This window comes from Rhamphochromis sp. 'chilingali' (assembly GCF_963969265.1).
Source record: "Rhamphochromis sp. 'chilingali' genome assembly, chromosome: 5".
Classification (NCBI taxonomy): Eukaryota; Metazoa; Chordata; class Actinopteri; order Cichliformes; family Cichlidae; genus Rhamphochromis; species Rhamphochromis sp. 'chilingali'.
In genome coordinates, this window is record NC_137932.1 from 15846020 (window position 1) to 15864200 (window position 18181).

An 18181-nucleotide genomic window follows, 5' to 3' on the forward strand; every position below is an offset into this window, starting at 1 on the left:
AACTGAAGTTTTCCCAGTTCCTGGATGAGGTGACATCTAATGTGCTTGACCCAAACAGCCTGCAGGCATTTGGAAAACCAGCATCTCCCTCTGGCTTCACCAATACAAATGCTGATCAGCCTCAAGCAGAGATCCACGTGGTGAGCCCCAGGCTACCCTGCTCAATGGCCCAGCAACAAGGCCCTTTAGCCGAGCAGAAGACTCCAGAAGAGCGGACTTCTCCTGACCTGGTAGAAAAAAAGTATCTGGAGACGGACATCGACACTGTAAGGAAGGGCGATGAGCTGCATGACCTGGAGATAAAAGCAGACACACCAGAACAAATAGATGAGAAATATGTGATTCCACCTCCTCCAGAGTTCAGTCAAGGATTTAAGATGAAGAGTCACTTTCCTGAGTTTCACTATGACTTCCCCAGATACCCCTACAGATCTATCTCTCTGCCCAGGGGCATCAACATGGTGAGTGATGAAAGTCTTCCCAGTCTTTAATCAAGGCCAGGCCTCTGAACATATGTTGTGATTGGAACGGAAATTGTTCCTCTCAGTTTTTGAAGAGACGTCTGAGTAAATCAAGCCTTTGTATGATTTGAGTGAGCCATTCCTGATTTTTCTGCTCTATTATTAAGAGCGTAAAGAGCTCAAGTAAGCACGGGCATGTCACAGAGTTACAATGTCTTTGTCTAGTGCAGTCTGTGGAGTTTTGTTTGAATAATCCAAGAAGCAGTTGCATATAAAATGAATGCTATAAAAATAAATAAAACAATAAATTATTAAAGCAAGAGTTATAGGGAGAAAATTTAAAAAGAAACTTTTATAGCCCCACTACAGAACTTTGTTATCGCTATCTGAACCAGAAAAACATTCATATACTTGACATTCCTGCCTTTATCCCATTTTACAGTCTGTATGTTATATAGAGGCCTACTTGCATACACATATAAGACAAAACGAAAGATACAAAACATAATAGTCATTCCAGCATTTTGCCCACTTGAGGGCAGTAGAAATGAACTGCAAACACCACACAGACACCTTAAATGTAATTGAGTTTCTGACCTCCAACCTATGCGCTAATTTTAGCTCTGATTTGCTCTCCACCATCTGTTAGTTATTCAGTGTGTTGATTTGACTCATATGCAGTTGTTTTTCAGGCTTTTTATTATTTTGCTGAAAAGAACACTGGGATAAAAGCAAAACATTTAAAGTTATGACCACTGAAACGCCTCTAGGTCTAGAAGAAGTTCGAGCTTTGGGGCGATGAGTCTCTCAGAGTCTTACACAGAGTCATTCAGTTTACTGCTAATTATAAAAATATGGCTTGCAATTGACTTGGGTTCGCCCAAGTCAAGCTCTTTAAAGTTGTCACCTCACTGGTGATTATTGAACCTAGAATATGTAGTCAGAGAGCAGACAAAGCATGTCATCCTGGTGATGACATTATGAGTGTTCCATGCAAGTTCTGCTGTGCTAAAGCTTCCAATTAATAGTAAATCATTTGGAGCAAGAATGAGCTGTGGGTGTACGATTTCTCCTGCTGACCCACATAGACATCCTCAGCTGATTCAATAGACTGGGTATACTGATGTGTCTGTAAGTTTGCACAGGAGCGCTGCTTCATGCTGACCAATAAGCAGACTTTTATGGGACTCCTCATTAGCATTCTACCCATTAGCAACTCCTCCACACAAACAATTTGAACTGAACAATGCTGTCATTTACTGACTCAGCCCACTCGCATTTATTTTTTGACATCCATCATTTACTCAGTTTAAAACATAACCTTGCTAAAATGGCTGTGAAAGCAGCGAACCTTGTTGCACAACTGTTTCCTTCTCGAGTAGCAACCAGTGTTTCCACTGGCTTACACCACTAGAGTGCATTACACGGGAGGACAAGCCTGAGGGCTCAATCAGCAATTACTACAACCAGCGAGGGTATTTTTGCAGTCTCAGCATGACATCCATGTCAGTGGTGGATGATGAGGATGATGAAGCACTTGGCTGAGGTTACCTAGTTGCTAAATGTGCACCGCTTTGCTGACTAGAAAGCGTGCAAGCTTATTGTTTTACATCTCCAGGTTTGGGGTCTGTTTTTTTTTAGCATTTCTCACCCCCCAAAAAACAAAACATACTTGACAGATCTTCAAACTCTGTGTCGCTCCCATTTAATAATAAAGGAGAAGGTCACATTGCCTTAATTTATTGTCTGATTAAAATTCAGCCTTTGCCGTCACCTTAGCAACTGCTTGAAAAAAGGTGGGTGGTGTGTGGGGGCTGAGAGGCAGGCATGTGAGCCTGTTGGCGTTCATCTCAGTGTGAGTGTCTGTGTGTCGCTGCAAAGTTTCATCTCCTCACACAAGTCCTTGTACTTGTAATGAAACATTCTTTGCACTTGACCTTCTGCTGTGCACACACACACACACACACACACACACACACACACACACACACACACACACACACACACACACACACACACACACACACACACACACACACACACACAGATGCAGCCATGCACATGTATGCATACTGCAGCCCAATTCAATATAAGTGCCAACAAGTTACACAGACAATGTGAATGACAAAATCCGGCTAGACCTCTCCCAAGTCTGGCCAAGTTCATCATCTGTAGCCATAAACACACACACACACACACACACACACACACACACACACACACACTGAACACGCATTCCCCCCACCCCCCGCTTTAAGGTGTGTTTTGTTGGTAATCTGACTCAAATAATCTCTTCGCAACGACTGCTTCCTTCATTAATTACAGGAGATAAATATGGATGAACGTCTCCCCTAAGTGCAGATGGTAAAATCTGCTTTCTAGCATTCGTCAAATTATGAAACATGATAACATAACAGCGTGGATACCACCCTCGATCGGGCCTAAATTTGAACGGAGATGGGGGAATATTCTCAAATCGATGCATAATTCATCGCTTTCTGAAAAAAAGAAAAATGGAAAAAAAGCAGCCGATTCATATAAAACCTATTCTCCTTAACAGCCAAGGACTTGAGATGTAAGATTCAACAGATTGAACCACCTGTTCTCCCCACTCTCCACCCCCCCCCCCCACCTCCCCCTTGTTTCCCCTTCTTTCTATGTCTCTCTCCACATCCTCCTCCCTCTCTTTCCCTCTGTGCTCCTTCTCTCTGATTCAGCACCTCGACAGAGATACTGAGTCGCTGCCAGTATCCCTCATGGGGGGGCTTGCCATGTATCTGCAGTCTGGCTGCAATGGAGGTTTTCACTCTCCCTCCCTCCCTTTCTTCCCCCTTTCCTTTGCCTCGCTTTCTCACTCTCTCCCCTCGCACTCCCGGTATGGTACGATTGTTCTCTTCTCACCTCAAGTGAGCGCAGATGTACACATCCGGCCGCAGTCTGATGAGCGTTGCACGGGATTTCTCACTAGTAAGGGAAAAAGGGAAGAGGAGCAGATGAGGGAGCACGGATGTGAGTGGGGGGGAGTGTGGGGACATAAACAAACACATAGGGAAACACAGAGTGTGCTTGCTGAATATGTATGTTTCTTTTCTCGTTCTTTCTTTTTCTTTTCTTTTTTTTGTGGAGGGTGTTTGTGCTGCAACGGTGCTCCACTTGGCAGCTTCTGGGCCAGTTTGATGGGTCCGCTCCACTAACATGCTGTCATTTCCTTTAGATGCCTGACGAAGTGATGAACAACATAGACACCATCAGGTAAGCTTCACCCTCTCCCTCTCTCACTCTCCCTCCTTTTCTGCACATATCTTTCAGCACTCCATCATCACGCCCCCACGTTCTCCCTGTCTTCTTCCTTTAAGCTCCTTCCCTCCCACTCTTCCTGTCTCTCTCTCTCTCTGTCTTTCTACTCTTGCACAGTCTCTCCCTCACTCCCTCTTGTCTTTCCTCCTGGCTCAGCTGCTGCCGCTGCTGCTGCTACTGCTGGAGTGGCGTGGTGCTAGTGGCAGCGACAGTTTTAGTGGTGGAGGAGGAGGTGGTGGGGTGGGTGCATGTGTTGGGGGTTTTCTCCGAGCTTTAAGGGAAAGCTGGGTAAACCAATCCAGATAGCATATAGAGAGGGGGTTTTCTCCATCCCCGGCGAGGCTCCGGCAGCAGGATTTTTATCTCTCGGTCTTCAGGATGAAGCTCTGCGCGAGCGGAAGGTACTGCTTCACTGTTTGCATCTTTGATTTGGATTACAAAGCTGCTTTTGGTTGCGTGTGAATATGTGTGTTTATGTGCTCATCTGTACGTGATGTGGCTGCACTTGCCGTGCTCTCTGTTTACTGATGCAGCGCTGTTAGGAATGATGCCTCTTCTCTGATACTTTGTCAAAGATAAAAGGGTGTATTTTGCAGAAGAAGGCTGACACGGTTCCATGCGGGGAACCTCTTGGCTGGAAATCCGCTGCAGTGACTATGGCGTTACTGTAAAAGCTTTTTTCCAAACAGATCAATCAGGAGTTTTTTTTAATTTATTTTTTTTATTTGAAATAATCTTGAATCTTTTCAGGTTCCCAAAATGTCCATTCACGACTGTTACACATTGGTTTCTGTGTGATTTTTGGACTGTCACCTGTCGGAATGCACCTGTAACACTGATTAATTACTCTGCATGATAACGCTGTTTTTCCACCACGAATACTTAAGCAAGAGCAGCTCTGATCTGTATGTTTTTCAACATGACAGTCAAAAAAACACAAACGTGAGCGCGTGCTGGTGTAGACGGATTTTAATGAGCTCATTACAAAATTGCAGGTGCTCGCCCACTTTTCTGATTTAAGTATTTCAGAGAAATAGAGCAGCAGCGGAAACATGACGAGATGCAGGGGCCACCCCCCCTCCCTCTACCTCCCACTCTCTGTTTTGCACCTCACTGGCCTACAGTAGACATGTTTTAATTAATACCAGTACTAATGAACCATTATTAATCCGGCTCAGATGAAAACAGATCCCAAGCTTTTCCTTTTGTGTTAGATTACCGATGGTGTTATTACGATTTCAGGAAGATTACAGTTTAAAAGCCATTTAACCAGTCGACGAGGGGTAATTAATCTTGACGGGGTGTTTCTTTAATAGGAGGCATCAATTGTCCTCACCTCTGTGTCACAGCTTTAATTGAATTATAGCAGCTGTGCCGAAATAAGAGGGGGGTAGCCCCGTGTCTATTCTGCTCGCTTTTTGCATAGGAAACCAGGTCACCTGTAGCCTATAAGCAAGCTGTGATGGGGTTAAAGAGAAATCAGGACCCACCTGAGAGTCTGACCCTACCTCTTCATCCCCCCCACCCCACCATATCTGCGAGATGCCTTCGAGTCTAAATGATGAAATGTCCTGAAATCTCTCACACTCCGTTGCTCCTGCTCTCTCGCTCACTCTCTCTTCCTCTTTCGCAATCCCTGTCCCTCTCTTGTCCGGGCTCATGTGTCAGGGCCCTGGAGATGGAGATGTAAATTTTGCATAGCGACACATTGGAGCTCCAACGCAGAGGAGACCTCGGGTGGATTAAACAGATTTAAAGTTTCAAGGAGTTTAAAAAAAATCGTTGTCAGAATACTCTAGCGGATGAATAACAGTGTGAAGGGTTTTATTTTAAATATAAGATTGATACCGCTTTTTAAAAAGCATGATTGACAGCCAAAGATTGAGCAAAATTATTATGCCGCTGTCTCGGTGAGCGGTGATGGAAGTGACGTCCTTGAGAGGCAGTAAAACAAAAGTCTGGGTTAGTTTTTAGATTTTTAGGATGATTGATGACATTTTTTTTTCTTCCATCAAACCCACTGCGACTGGATATAATTTCAGAATAATATATGCACATTAAGAACCCTCATTATACAGGAAGAGAAGGCGATTAAAAGGTGCTTCATACTGTTAAGTTTCAGAATGTATCCTGCACTTTATATCTTGGTCTTTTTAAGCCTGTTTTTAAGTAGATCTTTTTAGATATATACAGATTAAAGAAAGAACAACATAAAGTGTCATGAAGAGGCCAGATATGAGCTTAAATGCTCACTGGGATATGAGCTATAAATAGGCACTCACTCATTTGATGTGTTAATGATGGTGGTGGAGAGAGTTATCCAACACGTGACCTGCCAGGTGTTCACTTGGCTTGAACTCTGGTGACTTTGAAGACCACAGATCTTTTTCTTTTAGTCATTAAGTCATTCAGTGACCCTTTGTGCCCTAAAGGGAGGGATCTGTATTCATTATGTTTCTGCACTTTTGTTTTTTGTTTTCTTTTAAAAAAGCTCAGTTAGTCCGCGATAATGTCTCGGCCTCGATCTGAAGGTAAACCGAATCTTCCTACTCCTCTGAAGCTCACTAATTAACATGTCCTGTCTTCTTCATTTAATCTGCACAAAAGCAGCTTGTAGTTTTTATAGCTTGGTTATTCCACAGCTCAAATGAACACGATACATGTCAATTATTGAGTTTCATTCGTGCTGCTTTGTGGACTTTGTTCCTTGCGACAGAGCCACGCTGCCTGTTTCCTAATCCAGACTGGCTGCCAGTGGTATGAGAGTGATATCAGTTTTCTCATCTAATTCTTGGCAAGAACACAAATAAAAGGCTCTCCTGAAGTCTTCCAGTGCCGTTTAATTTGAACTTAAATTTGCCAACTGGAAGGTTTTTCTCTGCTCGTTCGTGTGGTAGTCGCTGTTTGTGCTGTGTTTCAGTTATTATTGTTTCTATTTGATGCTAATAATACATATAGAACACTGGGAAGCTGCTCTATTATAAATGAGTCAAACGGCCATGTTTATGTTATAGCAAAGGCACCTGTCAGCGTCTGGGATGTTGTCGCAGGTTAGTGAACAGTTTTCAAAGTCAACATGGTGGATAAATGGTGCCGAAATGGGGCAAGGTGGACACCAGAGTGACTCCGACAAGGGCAAGATTGTTTGCGTTGAAACATTTCCAGAACAGTGATGGCAGGTTGTGGGAGTCAGAGGATTGACAAAAAGATCTGCTGCTTGTGATCATATTCATACGTGTATTCATAGTTTTCACGCAATATTACATCGCTATAGGAACGCCTACCTAGAGGACAAACAGGGGCTTTCCCCGTTTGTTCTGCCAGCTGTTAACTTGGATGCACTTGGAAGTCCCTCAGTCCAGTTTCTTTGGCCATTTTGTACCAATCCATCCTTTTCCATAGCAACTCTGGTTTCTTTTAAACTGGTTTATTTCATAGAGATGTCGCCCGTTAATGGACATTAGTCTCAAAATACTGCATGAGACAGAAACATTACAGATTTTAGCAAAATGGCTAGTTTATATTTTTAGTCCCAAGGTAGATAACAAAAAATATAGCCTACTATATGCAAGACATCAATGGCATTCAGAGTGAGTCATTTAAACTCACAATTATGAGACAAACCTCAAGCTGTTCAAAAATATTACTACTAATACCCATAAACTGGATCAGCATGAGATGGATACAATCTCTTGTCCATATAGGAGCAACATCTTTTAATCGTTGAATTCAGGTTTTCAGTCTCATGTTTATAAAATCAACCATGTGGTCACGTAGTCTGCCTTTACAGCCATTTGTGAATGAATGGGTTTAATTTGTGAAAGAGCTCACTGAATTCAAGCGTAGTACTGTAGTAGGATGCCACCACCATTGTGGCATATTCCATGCTCAACTCTCAGTTGATCTACTGTTAATGCAAAGTTGAACCACAAAGCAGTAGACCACGATCATTATCAAACTCCTTAGGTAGCTCCTTTAGGTTTATTGTATATGTGCACTTTTTTCCATATAGTGTTCCTCCTTCCCCCTCCAAACAGCAACATTATTGACCCATCCAGCTCCAAAATAAACAGAACTGTCTGTACTTTTGTGCAATTCCATCCTGTTGGCAGTCTGAGGAATTCTCCACAATAAACACGTGTAAAATGCTGCCAAAATGAAGCTCTGGCTGGGACCTCACTGTGGTGGGTGCTGTTTATCGATTGCAGATACATAAAACTTGCAGTATATTTACATAACTTTGTTTTTCTCCTTCTGAGAAATGACTATTTGTGGCTTGAAACAGCTGGAAAATTAACAGACTTTTGTTGCAATTCTATGGAGTGTCCCCTAAGTCAGAATGATGAGAACTACGAAGACCTCAGGGCACCTTCAGATTCCCTGAGCTGTTCTGAAAGGGGAGTTTTGGCTGATCATTATAGATAGAGAGATGTTAGAGCAACAGAGAGGATGTGTTTGAAAGCGGCGTGGGAGAGAGGCTGCTCTGAAGAGGCGAGAACTTAGTTTTGACCTGCTGAAGTGGACAGTGTTGCTCTGACAGACTGATGCTCTCCACTGTCCTCTGTGGTCTGACCAGTCAGCCTCTCTCTCCCACACTGTCTGTAGGTCTCTCTATCCTGAAGCTCTGAGAGCTCCCCCAGGGGCCATTAAGCCTATCTTATTATCTTAACCCCATTATTTCTCCTCCCCTTTGCCTTCTTCAGCACCAGCGGTCAGGTTGTGCTGGTCCAGATTTATTCCTCATTGTGATGAAGCCTGCCTAATATGACAGCGGCTATAACTCAATTTTTTTGTAATTTGACTTGAATTGGACATTTACATAGTAATCAGCATTGTAGGTCAGTTTGTGGTCAATGGAAGTGACACCATTTTAATGAATTTTAAAGTGAGAGTTAGATTTTTTCTGAACAGAAGCCACTGTGAAAGCCAATGACGAAGAATGGTAATGCTAAAATATAGCTGGTAAGTGAGCTAAAATAGTGTTTAGCACAGAACTATAATGCTAAACTTGTTAATTTTCAGACCCAGAAATCCGTCTTTTGTATACAGTCTATAAAAATACAGCAGTATTCACTAAATGGTTGCTAACCTTTGCATAACCCCTGCATAAGAGTGGTTTGGATAAAATTCTCAAACATGTGTTTTAGAAGGTTCAAGGTTCAAGGTTCTTTATTTGTCACATGCATAGTTATACAAGTATAACACACAGTGAAATGTAGTCTGACACGCTCCTCGACATGTGCAAAAATTGGGGGGGGGGGGGGGGGGGGGGGTGTAGAGGAAGAACATTATATATATACATACATATAGTATATACACTGGGTGAATGTGCAGTAGTAGCAGCTAGCAGGTGAATTCTGTACATTAATATGAATAGACATCTGACTATTTTACAGGATAGACAATATAAACATATTTAAAGTTAAAGGAATTGAAATGTACATTGTGCCTTGGTTTAGAGTGTCTGGAAGAGAGTCCTGTCTCAGTCAATTATAGATGATGTGAGCGGGCGGGTGTGTGTGTTTAGGGCACGGATGGCTTGGGGATAGAAGCTCCTCTTGAGTCTCTCTGTCCTTGCCCGGAAGATGCGGAACCTTCTACCAGATTGCAGAAGTTGGAACAGTTTGTTGCCAGGATGGGACGGGTCCTTCAGTATCTGCGCTGCTCTAGTCCGGCATCTCCTGGTGTAGGTGTCCTGAAGCGGGGGGAGAGCAATCCTGCAGCAGCGTTCTGCTGTACGGATCACTCTCTGGAGAGCTTTTTGGTCCTTCACACAGAAGTTGCTGGTGTCACATAGATAAGTACAAGGTTTCTGCTCTTACTATAACAAAATCCAACAACACAAGCAGCTCTGAAGCTTAATATCAAGGGTAATTTGAAGGATTTCTAAAAAAAGGTGCATGTAAGATGAATCGCCAGGCTAAAAATGACACCAGTCATCGGGACATTGCACTGGATATTTTGGTTCCTCTGGGTTGTGATTTTGGGCTCTTTGGCTTGTTCTGTCAGATGTTTCTGGCATCACAGAGATACGTGCAAGCTTACCTTTCTTACAACTAGATGTAAGATGTAAAACCCGGCAGTGAGCACAAGTCATCAAGACGCTGAGGCAAAACAAATTATAAATCCCTTTTTTTGTTTTTTACCCTTTCCATAAAAATAGGGCAAGCGTACTTTACACTACATGAATACGAGACACCACTCTGAGACCTGTAGGGGTTTTCCGTCATGCCGGGCATCATATAAAATGAACGCAACATATAAAAAACATGTTTTTGTACTAATCGTAGGAATCATGCAAGATTTTAAGATACGCAGCTCCAGATGAGATGTCAGTTCAGTGGCTGTGGGCTAAATCTCTAGTTAGCATGCCTGTGAAAATAGCAGACGCCATGTAAAATTCCCATCTGTTAAAAGTCTGACACAAACTCATGCCTGCACAAGAGGTTACATTGCTGTTGGACAGATACAATTGTAGAACCCATCTTCTCAAATCAAATAAATGCATTTCTTAAAATGTTGAACTGTTATTCAAAACCTTCTTTTTTAACCAAGCCATAAAGCATTTAAAAGCCAAACTGCAGGGACCTTTGTAATAAAGAGTATCAACCTGTGAGAGTTTAGAAGAAAATTAAACAGATAAATTAAAGCTTTTCAAGCAAATGTCTGCAGCTTGTTTGCCTCGGTCAAGCCGGAGGTCACAGGTTACCCTTGTTTTCTTTCCAAGCCGCTACATTAATGGGGCTATGCTGGAAAGTTATTAGTGCTATATTGCGTCTTCCCAATATAGTGCCTCTCTGTGTTTTTTTAAAGATCCTTTCATGCATCCCTGAGTTGAGGCTTTTTAGGCAGCCTCTTGAGAGTTATGGATGGACCAGTAAGTACATCTGTGTATAAGTGCACGAGGTAAATGCTGAGGAAACTCACACACACACATACACGCACAGAAACACAGAGCACTACACTGCAGGCTAGATATGCAGAGGTTGTTCCTTTGTTGCATCTAATCACTACCTGTCCATTCGAGCTCCACTCGTAAACAGCATGCTGCGATGGTGGGTGGCGTGCTGTGCATGCGTGTGTGCGTGTATGTGTGTATACACATGTGTGCACGTGCATCCATGTGTGTTTGTGTCTGTTCTATTTTTAATGAGCTGAACCCGTTTGAAAGCCGCTTGTGTTTTTCCATCCCGTCTGCTTTTGGTTGTGGTTGCAAACGTGGCAAACACTGGCCTTGTTTTTTTGCACCACAACAGCATTTTCACAGCTGTATTTCTTTTTCCTCTTTCCAACCAGCAAAATAAATAAATAAATGGATAAAAATGAAAAGACTGTGGACAGAAATGCTTTTATTTATTTATTTATTTATTTATTTTCTGCTCTCATCCTTTCTGGGAAAATTTAAATTGTGAAAGTAATTCAGAACCACTGAGATGGAACAAAGTAATCAGTGGGAAAACTTTGGTTTCAACTTGTGAAAGAGTTTAAAAGTTGGGGTTATTGTGAGAGGGTGTATTCTGGGTCGAGAAAGACGTGATCTCAGCGTCTTTGCTAGGACAGCTCTCGGAAGGCTTCGCTGGCACTATGAGTATCTTGTCTGAAGGATGAGCTCATTTTTTTTTGTAGAGCAGCATGTTTTTATGTTTTTAATGCGCTCAGTGTGCGGGTTTGTTCTTTTAGGAACGCATAGGTCATTGTTTTTGCCACTCTGAGGCTCCTAGCTTGAATTTTATCTTTGTTTTTTTATTAAATCAAATCACTTTTTATTGTCACATCACATGTGCAGGTACATTGGTACAGCACATGCGAGTGAAATTCTTGTGTGCGAGCTTCACAAGCAACAGAGTTGTGCAAAATACAATAACATAAACAGGCAAAATATACGAATGGCTAAATCTGAAACTAATAAATATATGTACAATATATAATAGTATATGCAAAAATAAATAAATAAATAAATAAATAAATAAATAAAATAAAAAATAAAAAATTCTGGATGTGTATACTAAATGTTTTTCTACGTGTGTGTGTGTGTGTGTGTGTGTATACACATATTTTACAAATTAAATAGAGTCAATAAATAAAATATATAAAAATATACAGAGTCTATTTGCAAATTTGAAAGCTATTTCTGTAGTTCCTCAAGGTGAAAGAAGTATTTGCAGAGTCATTTAAATGATCTGTGTCATGTATTGTGTTGTTTTCCAGCAGGATTCTGTAAAAACTGCAAAGCCATTAAATAAAACGTGATCAAGACTTGAAGCATGGGCAAGAATAGAAGCAGTTCAGTTCTGGAGTGGATTTGATCACGCTCTTTAAAATGGCAAAGTAGAAAAATGGCCGTGGCCAAGGATGTGGCTTCTGATTTTTTTTAAAAAAAAATTTTGGCATTCAAATATCAAATTTTTGATTCGGACATGGAAAACAAATTTCTTCCAGGGACTGCCCAAATGCACTCAGTCAAAAGCACAATAAGCCTCCATAAACCCAACATACCTACCTGACCATTTCATTAGGTACACCATTCAACTGCTCATTAACAGCCAATCACATGGCAGCAGCTCAAAGCATTTTTACGTTTGCAGGAATGGGGTGAAGCTGAAGTTCAAACAGAGAATCAGAAAGGGGAAGAAAGAGGGTTTCAATGTGACATGGTTGTTCGTATCAGCTGGACTTAGTATTTCAGAAGCTGCTGATCTACTAGGATCTACTGAGAATGGTCCAAAAATGAGAAACGCAATCACCATTACACCACCAGCAGCCTAAACCGTTGATACAAGTGAGGATGAATCCATGCTTTCATGGTGTTTACAACTAATTCTGACCCTACCATCATACAACAATTCCTAATCTTCTAATGGCCATGTCTACATGAATACATGCATTGAGTGGCCGACAAGATACTTGCATTAACAAGCAGCTGAACAGGTATACATAATGAAGTGACAGGCGAGGGTATTATGTGTTTATATATTCCCTGAACAAAAATGCCGTGAGGAGGCTTGAATAATTAGGGAATCACAAATGAGTGGTATGCTGAAAACAATACTCTGGTAGGGAAAGTGTTAATGTATTAAGTGGTAGAGGCACTCTTGGAAGATAAATAAACAGATAACATTCAAACCAGTTCTCTAGCTTTGCATTTCATCATTATACCGGTGCCTGTATCAAACCCTCTTTTTAACGCGGTGCCATTTTCTACGTCTAAATGTCTGCCTGCAGCTTATTCTGTGGTTGATGTTGGACTCTGTTCTCTGTGTTCACTCCTTCAGTTTTGGCAGAACAGAACTGTTTGTATTTGGGATCGGCGAGCCTCCATCACCTCTTCCGCTCATTCTAAAATCCTCTCGGGATGTTGTCGTGATTTCACACTCCCCAGTGCCGGGTGCAATCAGCAGCACGTGAAATCCGTTCAGCGGGTCATTATCCCCTGCTGCCGCTAATGATGTTGGTAGTTGCTGTGAAACTACTTAGGTGTCTGCTCCCGAGTTAATCAATGCAGGACCGAGAAACAGCTAAGACATAAACCCACACACACTGACAGAATAGCACCCTAATTTGAAAGCTGATTTTTGTCTGTGAGGTGGTTGAGTCATACTGTACATGCCATTGGACTGAGTGACTACTGCAGGTTGTTAATCCGAAGGCACAGGGGCCAGAAAGAGCATCATCTCTGCCTTCTTTCCCTGCTGCTGGATGAGTCAGCCACTCGGGTTCCCCCGCTCTAATGCTGAGGTCTGGGCCTGTGATAAGGGTTTTTCCTGAGAGCCAATCTTGCTGAAAGGTAGATGCAATCAGGAAGCCAGGAAGGAAGAAAGAGATTGACGGAAGAGGCGAGGAAAAGGAGAGGAAGGAGGTAAAGAAATGATGACTTTTCAGCAGAGACTTCACACCCGCTCTATTTGCTTTTCCTTTGTAATTTGGCAAAGCTCGCTTCCTCTTTAATGTCTTTGGCTTTATTGTAAATACTCTGGCTAGCAACCCCCCCCCCCCCCCCCCCCCCTCACAAACACACACACACCCCTCTACTTTTCCATCTCCCTCATTCCACAACTTTAATGCCCTCCTCCTCTTTTACCACCTCCCTCTTCCTCTTCTTTTCAATGCTCTCGAATGTCAGCGTGGCACGAGTGGGTGGCAGGCACCGCCATCCGAACGAGCCCCTTGTAAGGTTTTGCTGCAGTGTGAGGATGGGCACAAGGAAGACGAAGAAGCAAGCAAGCGAGTGAATGAGCGAGGGTGTTGCGTGCGCGGTTGTGCGTTGGCGTTTTGACAGCGGACGCCTGATGGGGCCTGAGACGTGTCGCTAACAGCTGTCCTTTTTCACTTTTATGGCAGACAGCGTTACTTTAATTCAAGCCTGGGAGAAGGAGGTTGAATAGGCAGAGCTTGTGCCGCAGAGTAAACACAGGCACACACACACACGAACGCACAAGCAGGAACACACCTAGACTTATAGATACAAACAAATGTGTACATATGCATACGGACAATCAAGCGTACACCTGCATGGATAAACTCACACATTTCTGCCACTTTAATGCTCTCAAATACATGCTCGCACCTGCCAAATCTTAAACACACACACGCGCGCACACACATATTCGAAGCTGGTATGACTCAGAGGGGAGCAGCTGGAGTGAAGGCTCCAGTGGCGGTAGTGAGCTGTCACCATCTGGAGGAGTACATGTCTCCCTGCCTTCTCAGCCAGTAGCAGAAGTCACCTCCCAACAACTGGGCATTAGTAGATCAACATGTTTCTTTATTTCATAATACGTGCGTGTGTGTACACAATATCAGTGGGTACAACACCCCAAACATGAGCTGTAACTCGCTGCAGTCCCATCCACAGTCGGTCATTGCTTCCTTCCCGGATGGTCAGCCCGCTGCTCGGATCAGAGGAGCTTTGATCAAGCTTTGACAGCCTGTCTCATTCAATAACATGCGCCATTTGTCTGTGTGCTGAAGGCTGCACCTGTGCTGCGGACGCCACCAAGACGCAGCTCCTCTTCTTTGTGTTTGGACATATACGAGATGAAGACACTGAGTCTGCAAGGGATGTTTGTTTTTACTGATAAGTCTGATATCCGCCTGTCACAGGAGACTTTCCCCCACCACTAGTGACATGAAACAAGTCTATGTCCTGCCAGGACCCAGAAGCAGTTTTTTTTAACCTCCAACAGATTTTGTCTAATGGCTCCTGACCACAAGCAAACAATTCAGCATTAAACACAATATTTAAGAACGTAGAAAAGTTTTGTGAACATTTATGTTTTTTTAAAAAGATATAGACAAATGTTTCAAACATTTCATTTTTTGTATGAAGGCAGTTGTGGGGGTTGTTTGCTTATGTTCCAGAGTGCTTTCAAAATTTCATCAAACCACACTCACAGCGTGTCAGTGATTAGGCAGCTTAGTGCTTCTTTTCGTGTTTTTCCATGTCAAACAATTAGCATTTTTTCTTTTAATATACAGCATTTGTGGTCACAAAAGAATACTTCTCATTCAAAATCAGGTTTTCAGTTCCCCAAATGTTCCCTAAACTGAGTGGGGGGAACTTAGATTTTAGAAGAAGATGCAGACAAGCTGTTTGTGGGAGCCTTTAATTTAAGAAATAAAAATATACACAGAATGTACTCACCGGGCGCTTTATTAGGTACATCTTAATATTAATTGGTTGGACGCTCTTAAATCTTTGAGGCACAGATTTAACAAGGTGCTGGAAACATTCCTTCACTGGTACTAAGGGGCCCAAAGTGTGCCAAGAAAACATTGTCTACACCATTACACCATCATGCAAGGCGGGATGGATCCATGCTGTATGCCAAAATCTGATCCTACCATCTGAATGTCACTTTAGTAATTGAGATTCATAGACCAGGGAATGTTTTTCCAAGGTTCTGTTGTCCAGTTTTAATGAGCATGTATGAATTGTAGCTTCAGTTTCCTGTTCTTAGTTGACAGGAGTGGCACCCAGTATGGTCTTCTGCTACTGTAGCACATCTGTGCAAAGGTTTGATCAGTAGCTTGTTTAGAGATGCTCTTCTGCATACCTTTGTTTCATGAGTGATTGTTGCTTTTGTATCACAGTCAACAGATGTTGTCAAATGCTTTCTCTTTAAACCCTAGAGATGGGTTTGTGGGAAAATCCCAGCAGATCAGCAGTTTCTGAAGTACTTTAACCCAGTATACTGACAAAGTGTGTAATAGACCCACTGGTCCATCCCGTGAATGTCATGCTTTGCTTCTCCTACGCATGAAATGGACAGGCATGCTTAAGTTGCAGTACCTTTCAGTGCCAGCAGAGGGCGATAATGTATTTAAAAGCAACATAAAAACAGTCATGGACGAACTTTTAATGAAACACATATACACGTAAACACATATCAGCCACGTAGCTTAATATTACGTGGAATAGAAGGAGCCTGGATTGTACTTCATTCCTACTTTGGTCAGTTTAACTTGTTGGCTTTAAATAAACTATCGCCCTCTACTGGTACTACAATTTAATTCCATTTCACACCTAGGAGAGGCAAAGCGTGGCATCCATAGGATGGTCCTGCAGGTCTATTACATGCTTTGCTGTGATATTGGGTTGATGACTCAGAAAACCCTGCCACGACAACAACTATCTCATGTTCAGGCCCTTAAATTACCTTTCGTCCTCATTCTGATGCTCAATTTGAACATCAGCAGGTCATCTTGACTGTATCTACATGCGTAACTACAATAATCTGCTGCCATGTGATTGATTGGATATTTGAGTTAATGAGTGTTCAAACCGTGAGCGTATATATTCCCTCTCCTTTAATGGATTCCCCTCATATGGTAGCTGAACTTTGCTAGAAAGCTGAAAGGAATCCCTTGCTCTTTATGTCTGAAGGACTGAGTCCAAAGCTTGACATTTACAGCTGATGTCTCAGACAGTTTTACTTCTCATTTTCGCTTCCGCTGTTTCTTTGCAGGAAACGTTGTGCACCGTCAGTGGAAGAAGTAAGACAAAAATGGTCTTTACTTTGAATTTAGTGCCTTGAATTTAAGGAAATGGGACAAAACTCGTGGGATATTTGCCATTAAACTGTCCACATTATGCTTAATGGGATTTCCATGTCATTTAGTCTTCTACACAGGGGTTTGCACAGTTAAAAAGACAAAGTCAACACCAAATAGAGTAATTCTCACCCACAAAGAAAAGCTATTGAAGTCCTTCTTATGCCTCATTTGTAGTCCAGACTTTTCCAGACTTTCTGTTACTCATCTACATAACAGTGGTATAAGAGTGGCTAGTTTTGGCACATATTCTCCAAAATATCTCAGCCATGAGCAAAGCACACCAAATGTTCTGGTGTCGGGTACTAAGAGTAAGCGCATGAATCTTCACGGCATCTGAAGACCCAGTGAATTATTTTCAGTTTGATGCAATATCCGGAGGGGTAAGTTGCAAACGTTGCTATGTGTGCTCTGTGCTCAAAAGGGATTTTATGTAGAATGAGAGTTGGATCATAGCAAATTCGGGTTTTCAGGGGGAGAGGCCTTAAATAGACTGGAGCTAAAGAGCATTTCAGACAGAAGGTGAGAAGAGGTGCAGCATGTGAGAAAAATTATGAGAAAAGCATTTATTTTATTTGTTATTTTTAGTAGCAGATCCCCTACATACAACTACAGGCCCTTTAAAAAATAATATGGGTTCTTTCATATGAATATGACCAACAGAATCTGTCCATGGATCTTAACATCAGTTTTGTCCTGCTTGACTTGTCCTTACTAAAAGTTGCCATCCTGTCTGTTTGCTTTGTTTGGCAGGGTCAACACAGATAGATCACTCACTAATTCCAGACTTAGCTGGTCTCCTTTGGAAAACTAACATAAATGCTGTCTCCCTGTGGTCAAGCCCTTTAAACACATGAGAGGGAAGGAACACAGACAAACCATGAAAAAGATATACATTGGCAAAACCGCCTTAAAAGTCCCCCGAAATGGCGGCAAACATCCGAAAAAGAGGTAAGAGTGAACGTCTCAGACGCCATCTTTCCATCCATCCTCGTTTTTTATCTGTTTGTCCGTTCATCCGCCCACGAGGTGTCTCCTCTCGCCATCCAGAGGTGCTAAAGCAGCCTCATCCCGCCTCTCCAAGCCCAGAAGTCACGCTGCCTCGTCATCTCATCTCGCTGGAATGAAAACACTCATTATGTCTGACTCAGCTCCTGTTCACCGGGGAGGTCACTAATGGGGGATTTAACATCCCTGGAGCTACTTCACGTTAACTCATCCTCTACCAAACAACAAACACCTGTTTTCCCCTGATGATTCCAACCAATCACAGAGAGGCATGAGGCGAGGAGGTGGGGGCTGCTTGGATAATGCGGCACTCAAATGTCACTCAGTCATTTGAGACATTCATTGAATCACTCTGTGGGCAGGTT

At 42.5% G+C, this 18181-nt stretch overlaps 1 protein-coding gene across 1 annotated transcript in view; it reads left to right on the top strand.

Moving 5' to 3' along the window:
- Positions 1-364: 364 nt before the first annotated feature.
- LOC308397522 (brain-enriched guanylate kinase-associated protein) overlaps positions 365-18181 on the top strand; it is a 38916-nt gene continuing 21099 nt past the window's right edge. The window contains exons 1-2 of the mRNA XM_080883455.1: positions 365-461; positions 3676-3713. Of these exons, the coding sequence (XP_080739581.1) occupies positions 378-461; positions 3676-3713 (122 nt within the window). The 5' untranslated portion in view covers positions 365-377. The remainder of the gene's footprint in view (positions 462-3675; positions 3714-18181) is intronic.